The sequence below is a fragment of the Apaloderma vittatum genome, unplaced genomic scaffold (assembly GCF_000703405.1).
Source record: "Apaloderma vittatum isolate BGI_N311 unplaced genomic scaffold, ASM70340v1 scaffold40566, whole genome shotgun sequence".
In the NCBI taxonomy this organism is placed as follows: domain Eukaryota; kingdom Metazoa; phylum Chordata; class Aves; order Trogoniformes; family Trogonidae; genus Apaloderma; species Apaloderma vittatum.
Window position 1 is genome coordinate 7,061 of NW_009724091.1, and position 7,150 is coordinate 14,210.

The 7,150-nt window shown below is 43.7% G+C and overlaps 1 protein-coding gene across 1 annotated transcript; it reads right to left on the reverse strand.

Annotated features, from left to right (window-relative positions):
* Positions 1-264: 264 nt before the first annotated feature.
* Positions 265-5,855, reverse strand: LOC104269370 (calcium/calmodulin-dependent protein kinase type II subunit gamma-like). Its single transcript, XM_009872347.1, has 5 exons — positions 5,846-5,855; positions 5,304-5,379; positions 4,749-4,843; positions 3,392-3,637; positions 265-497 (listed from the first exon to the last, which is right to left on the reverse strand). The coding sequence occupies exons 1-4, from the start codon at positions 5,853-5,855 to the stop codon at positions 3,405-3,407; spliced, it is 414 nt and encodes a 137-aa protein (XP_009870649.1). The 3' UTR covers positions 265-497; positions 3,392-3,404.
* Between the last annotated feature and the right edge of the window lie 1,295 nt (positions 5,856-7,150).

Genomic DNA, 7,150 nt, shown 5'->3' on the forward strand with positions numbered 1-7,150 from the left:
GAGCACAGTTCAGCCATCCGCTCTGCTCAAGCCGCCTCCTTTTTCTGCTCTCCCTCTCTCTTTCTCTCTCCTTCACTTTTGCTTTCCCCCGCACTTCATTCCTGAAAGATGTTCCAGCTGCTGCCATTTTCTTAGCCCTGGGGGAGTGGGCACGTTGGATAATCTGTCATTTATTTAACATTATTCCTGTTTTGTTTATTATTTTATACAAACAACATGTCTTCTTTTTTTTTCTTTTTTCTTTTTTTTTTTTTTAGATTTAAAAACACCTTCGTACAGCAGAAACAGACACGATGGATCCATGGAAAACAACAGAAAGGCAGCGCCCGGAGCATCAGATGCATGCAGGGTTTCGTGCATTTGGCTGCTGCCTGTTTGTAATTTGTATTTATTTTTTTTTTAATGTCAAAACAGACATGACCATTGCTGTTACTCAGGCACTCCAGAGCTGCTTGCTAAGAAGATATTGCCCTCCAGCTGAGTATCTCCACAAGTTGCTGTGTTCAGGAAGAAGTAATGTCCACCAGGAAAGGAGAGGGGAGACAGGATGGAAGACAGAAGGAAATAAAGCCAAACATTAGCTGTACACAATTAATAAAAAAAAACATTTTCTACAGGGTAATTATTTGGTGCAGGCAGAAACCCTTCCTAATGCAACACAGATTGGGGCTCATGAGGAGAGCCCTGAAGACAAGAGGCACACGCTTTCCCTTTCAGGTGGCTGAGTGTGCCAATGAAAACAAACTGCTTGGTAAAATTAATTACTTGACTGACTGGAGCAGACCCGTGACCACTATCTAATAGTAACATCCCAGAAGTTGAAGCTTCCCAAGGGGTGATCAAAGACTCTGGTCCAAAGGAACAGTTTCTGCCTCACTTTCCATTGGCTTGTGCCTTGAATTGTTTTTTTTTTTAAATTTTTTTTAAGTTTTCAGTAATTTTGTCTCTGAATGTTCTTAATAGTTAAACAAATGTATGAGCTTTTCTACAGTTTTGCAAAGTTGTATCCCTAGTGACTGCTTTTAGCAAATGCTCCCCCTGGCTAATCTTCTTGTATCAAATCACTGGATTTATTTTGACGAGTGTTAAATTTGTTTGTTGTTTGTTTGCATTTTTTTCCCCATGTTTCTTTAGTACTGTCCTGCCATTAAAGTGTAGCCAAAAATGTTCTTTCTAACATTTCTTAGTTTGCAAATCTTTGTTGCAAACCCTTTTATTAGTCTTCTCCCTGTTCAGTTCCTACTCTCTCCCACAAGTCTTCTCATTAACCTCAAACTTCTTCTACAGTTGCATTTTCCTTTTAAAAAGACTTAACCAAAACTGAACTCTGCCTTCCAGGTGACAACAAACCACTGATTTCTATTTAACCTTACTCACCTCATTCCTTCTTTATCCTTACCCTTTGCTGCACGTGGGCCAATGCTGGTCCAAAATGATTCAGTGTGTTCAGAGGGGGGCTGCCCACATTGACCCCACTCGTAATTACATGTGGTTACACCTTCGGAGCCCAGAAATGCATGCAAATATGTCAACTTCAATTTAGTTTATAGGGTTTTTTTCAAATATTCTTTTAACCAACATTTTGTGGTTTGGAAACGGCTTCTGATCTGCAGCTTTCAGAAAACCCTCTAGCACATACTTTTGGAGGAGGTGCAACATTTCAGCAGTCAAGTCAAGAAAACATACCTCTTCTGTAGCAGCTAAGCTTCCTCAGAACTCCTAGCCGTAGCCACTGAGCCACACCAATCTTTAATTTAATAATTTCTTCTGCATCTTTTTGTACTAAATCCAGGACAAAAGTCTCCCTCAACATCTCTATGATGAAAACTGATGAGTGTAAGTTATTTTTTGTTTCTGTGCAAAGGCTTTATCCTTCTCATTGCCTTAACTCCACAGAAATTCAGCTGATTGTCTGGCTCTCTTGAAAGCTTCTCTGCTTCTGGTGCCCCCAACTGGCCTTTGCTTTTCGAATTTCATCTGTGACCTGTGCAGCTCGCTTGTGATAGTTCTCATTCCTTTCCACTGCCCGCAGTAAGGTCGAATCCCTCACAACACATAAGAATAAATAAAAACTGCTTGTGGTTTGGTCCCAAGTAGTACACAAGACTAGTAGTCAAGCAGTAACTACACTTGAGTGGTTCATCCTCAAATGACAACATTAAAAAGAGCTTGTCTCCCAGGTGTAGATTTTTTCGTGTGTTTGCTCTTAAATAGAAAATCTTTAGTAAAAAGGTCCTAAGATTAGGAAACTTAGATCTTTAAAATGAATGTGACATATGCTTCAACATAAAGCTAAAGGAGGCAGAGAGGAATTGTACATCTAAATAAAAGAAACCAGTAGGGCAAGAATGCCTAAGTGCTGCAGAATTAAATGGATCTATTGTCCTTTAGGAGCAAGCAATAAGTTTCATGGCAAATTTTATAACTGAAGTTTCCTCCAGTGCTGAATTGTGGCAAGCTAAATGGGGGATATTTTAAATCCTCTGATATTATTATGTGTAGAGAGGGGTTTTTTCTCCCATATAAGTTTTTTCAACACTGTACACAAAATAGCTCCTGCTAATCAGAAAACTGGTGGTAAAATTTATGTGAATAAATCTTTAACCTTATAGCATAGAAATTCTTCTGTATAGATTTTTTCCCTTCAAGAGGAAGGGGACAATCTCCCTTCAGTGGTGCCCAGCAACAGAACGAGAAATAACGCATTTAAGTTAGTACATAGGAAGTTCCACCTCAACATGAGGAGAAACTTTTTCACTGTGAGGGTGACAAAGCACTGGAACAAGCTGCCCAGAGAGGTTGTGGAGTCTCCTTCTCTGGAGACTTTCAAAACCCGCCTGGATGCGTTCCTGTGTGACCTGCCCTGGGAGATCCTGCTCTGGAGGGAGGTTGGACTAGATGATCTCTAGATGTCCCTTCAAACCCCTAACATTCTGTGATTCTATGATTTGTAATATCCTCTCTAAAGTATGACATTCTCATCAAAAACATTCTCCGAAATCATCCCCAGCATGTAAAGGCAGATCCCTGACAGCTGGAAAACAGCAAACCTGTGCACAGAATGAGATACTCTTCCTCTCTGCTCTGGGTCAGCACTCTGCCTGAGCGCAGACCTGGCCGCCTGGGAGCACATGCTGCTGCTGCAGGGGTAGCCAGGCTCAGGAACAAACGCCTCGCACATCACTCCAGTTTGTCAGGAGCGGCAGCTCGTCCTACCCAGTCCAGAGAACAGGGCTTAGAGAAGGGAACACTAACTGATTAGCAGAAATCAACAAGAGGCAACTAAAAATTATTTTCTCTTACAGCCGGCTAAACAGCCTCGAATACTGAATTCCCACGTATGGCAGCCTTAGCCATGTGTACGAAATGCTCCTTCCCCGACAGTCCATACCCGTATTTGATCCTCACTGGAGAGGTGCTGCAGGAGCTCCAGAGCAGTGGTAGTGGACATTGAGCCACTTGCCATCTCGGCGGTGCCAGACGCGGGTCTCTTCAGACTGCGTGGTGCGGGGCCGGCCTTGGCCATCGATGTACTGTGTCAGGCGGATGTACGCGATGCAGGCAGCATCTTCGCCAATGACGTGGACGTGTGGGTTCAGGATGGTGGTGTGTATTGGCTTGCTGTTCTTCGACAGTACTGGCAGAACACACAAAACCATCAGCTTCATTTTACTGCTAAGAAGGAACAGCCCCCTGCATACTCCAACTTCTTTTGTATTCTACTCACCTTCCAATGGATTCTGGGATACAATAAAAATTGCTCCTGCATTTTTCCAGGCAAAATCCAAGCAATTCTTTCCCCTATCACCTGTTGCTCTCCTTACGAACTGTGCACTTATTACTGCCTAGAGTCCCCATGCCTCTTTGCTCCCACTTCTTGGGCAAAGCATACTTGCCCCTTTTTCAACATCAGTGCCACTGCTTCTTCAGTTATAGGAAAAGATCCTTTCTTAAAGAATATTGCTGGAAAGGAGCCAGTAATCAGGAAATCTTTAAGACAGATCTGCATTAAATATGAACAAGCCTCAGAGACGTGTAAAAATCACTCCAGACCAGGTTTTTGAGAGACACAAAGTCTCTGCATACTGAGAGCACTACAAATTGCGTCTACTAAGGACCTTGATTTAACCCCCAAAATAAAACAGATTGAACAGCTCAGGATTAAAGTTTCAATTATCTCATCCTGTGGAGACATCCAGGAAGGGAAGCAAATCCACTAGTACAAATGTAGCATTTCTCTCAACTCTTTTTTCTGTCCCAAGGTGACCCTTGTATCCACGTACCAGGTTCATTAGGTGTTAGACATCTGAAACCACCCAGGGAAAACTCAAAGAGAAGCTGTGTCTGATTTGTGCATGACTGATTATATGCCTGACCATTCAGTATGTCTACCCCAAACATACATGTTGTTTCCATTAAAATATGCTCATCTTTTCCATTTCTGTATCAGCAGGAAATCCACTGCCTCAAACTTTTAAAGCTCCTGCAGTTCACGCTTACAAAATATTTGCACCAGGCAAATTGTATGCCCACAGTGAAGGGATATGGGGGTTAGAATTCAAATTGTTGCTGAAAAAGGCTTTTGAGAGAAAGCATGCTGGCTCGTACGAATGCATCATAACCCATGCACAATCGAATTCTTGCTGGTTCTGATAGCCAGTAAAAACAAGGGCAATTTTCCCCCCAAAATGCATCATAAAGAAAGATTAGAAAGAAAGCTGTTGGTGTTACCAAATCTACCCACTCACAGTTCTCAAAGTAAAACTTATGGAAATCCATTCCTTCAACCAGGTTCCCCAGTGCTTCAGGTTCAAATGAGGTCAAGCCAGGATCACAGATTTTTCTGCGAAGAAAAGCAGCACAGGCTTAGTGTCTGCATTTGAGCCCAAGGGCTGTTTACACAATGAACCCCTGCTACCGCATTTGACACGCTGTGTCCACCTAACTGTTTCCCTACTCCAAGGAGTAAGTTCTTGGAGGACTCAGTGCTACTGAGTTGGGTGCTAGTTGGTGTTTCTGGCTTTTCTTTTTCTCTTTCTGCCCATCTCACTGCCCTTTCCCTTACTTTTCTTAGAAAGCCATGGCATTTTCCTTTTGTCTCTCTTACTGCTGTTTGATAACTGACTTCTACTTGATGGTCATTTAGAGAGCTATACCATATCCCTAACTCCTAACTGATGGAGGCTAAAAAGCATAAAACTTTTCGCCATCCCTGACTGCATGACAACCCCTTGTACCCTGGAACCAGAACATCACTCGCACACAAACTAATAAATAACATGTCAGAAGACATCTGTACTTACGTATAAGCCTCAAAATCTCCATTGTTGATGGCTTCTATCAGCTGCTCTGTTATCTTTATGATCTCTTGCTTACGCACTGTGAACAAGAAGAAAAAGCAATTTAACTGTGCATAAAACTTCATTGGGAATATGGGGCTAGAGGGTGCTTCCTACAAGCAATTTGCGGAGCACCATTAGGCTAGATCTCATAGGATGCTGCTCCCTGCATTCTGGAGGTATGCAGTAATGACAGCCATCCACATGAGAAGAGGGGGGCAGTGGTATGAAAGGGGAATGGTGATCCCATAATGCAGGGAGAAAGGAAACAACGATGTCATGTTCTTTATTTTTTCTTCTAGAAGGCTCTAAGGTCACCGAAGGTGTCTCCTGAATGACAACCTGAGGTGCTAGTGGGGAGTCTGACCAATGAATGTCAGTGAACCTGCCAATGTGAAGCACTTGTCTGGCAGCTTAAGAAGTGGAAAGCCTTCACCACAACACTCATATACAAATGGCCACCGCCGCAGATCAAGCCAATTGGAAAAAGTCTCCCAACAACTCACCTATCACCATCACCAGTATCTCAGCTATTACAAATGCTGCAAACAAGCACCTGGGACATGTAGGCATGACTTCTGCAAGCTAGAAAGACAACCACAGCAGGATGGATGGGTTGGATGAACAGGTCCTAGTCATGTATTAGTTTGCACTGTTCCTCAGGCAATTAGCTTTGGCCAATCCCTAGAGTAAAATTCTTTTCAGCACCCTGACAGCGCTGCCATTAACCCAGCCCAGCACACTGGACTTCAAGATGACTGAAGATGGATGCTAGCTGTCTACTGCTACTTGGCCCTTCTCCGGCCAGCACCTCTGCACTCTCTTCTCTTGGTGTCCCATAGCCAATTGCCCAGGCTCCATCCCCTCCAAGGAGTTCCATCAATCATGCCGATCTCAAGAGTTCTTAACACTTGCAAGGTTTGAGTTGGCTCTGTTAAATAACATAATTTTAGTTCTATAAATATATGTGTACCATATATGTGCCTGAACCTATACACACACCCTCACATCTCTTCAGCTTGCCCCACACTTTCCCTGTAGGTAGAATATCTTGCACATTATACAAGCATTTAGGAGGTGCTCTAGCCTTATCTTCAATGTTACCAAGTAATTTACAATTCCTACCACCAGAAGTGAGTTTATCTGCCTTTAGGCATCTAAAATGTAGGTGTCTGAAATGGAACCATTAGGCCTTGAAAGAAATAGGCACTTCTTTAAAATTCACTTTCATCTCAGATGCCTATCATCAAGGGGATGGTGTTTAAATCCAACCTACCATATTTAGATGTTCAAGTCAGGGAAGCTGAATTCCACTGTAAATGCTAAAAGATGCTAGTCTGAACTGCCCTTCCCTGTAAAACCAGCCCGCACAGAACCATCTCAGGCACAGGACAACTGGCTCATAAGGGAGCTGGTTTTGCCACTGGGGCTGTATGAGTTTCCACATGCTGAAAGGTGTTTACGGGGAATGGATCAAAACGACACAGTGGGCTATGTCTATTGTGAAAAGCCTCCTTACAAAAGCAAGTCATCTGAAGTTGCTTCTGCATGAAGCAGGGCTACTTGCTGGACCTCCCTCCCACGCAGGACGCACACCAACGTGTGCAATGTCTGGAAGATGGAGCCCATGGGATGAGTAACGAAATCGCAGAGCACGGCCACCACGTGCTGACCCGTCTCGGGGAGATCTGCACCCCCTGCCCAAGTGTCCCTCGCCAGCAGCATCAACCCCGTCCTTCCACACGCGGCCATCAGACCGCGCTCGTCCTCCGGCTTGGACTCCATGTCCCGAGCTACCCGCAGCGCGCAGG

Coding starts and splice junctions, on each gene's coding strand:
- LOC104269370 (XM_009872347.1), bottom strand. Junction 4,844..5,303: donor GGAGATTTTGAGGCTTATAC/GTAAGTACAGAT, acceptor TTTTCTTCGCAG/AAAAATCTGTGATCCTGGCT. Junction 3,638..4,748: donor TAAGTTTTACTTTGAGAACT/GTGAGTGGGTAG, acceptor GTGTTCTGCCAG/TACTGTCGAAGAACAGCAAG.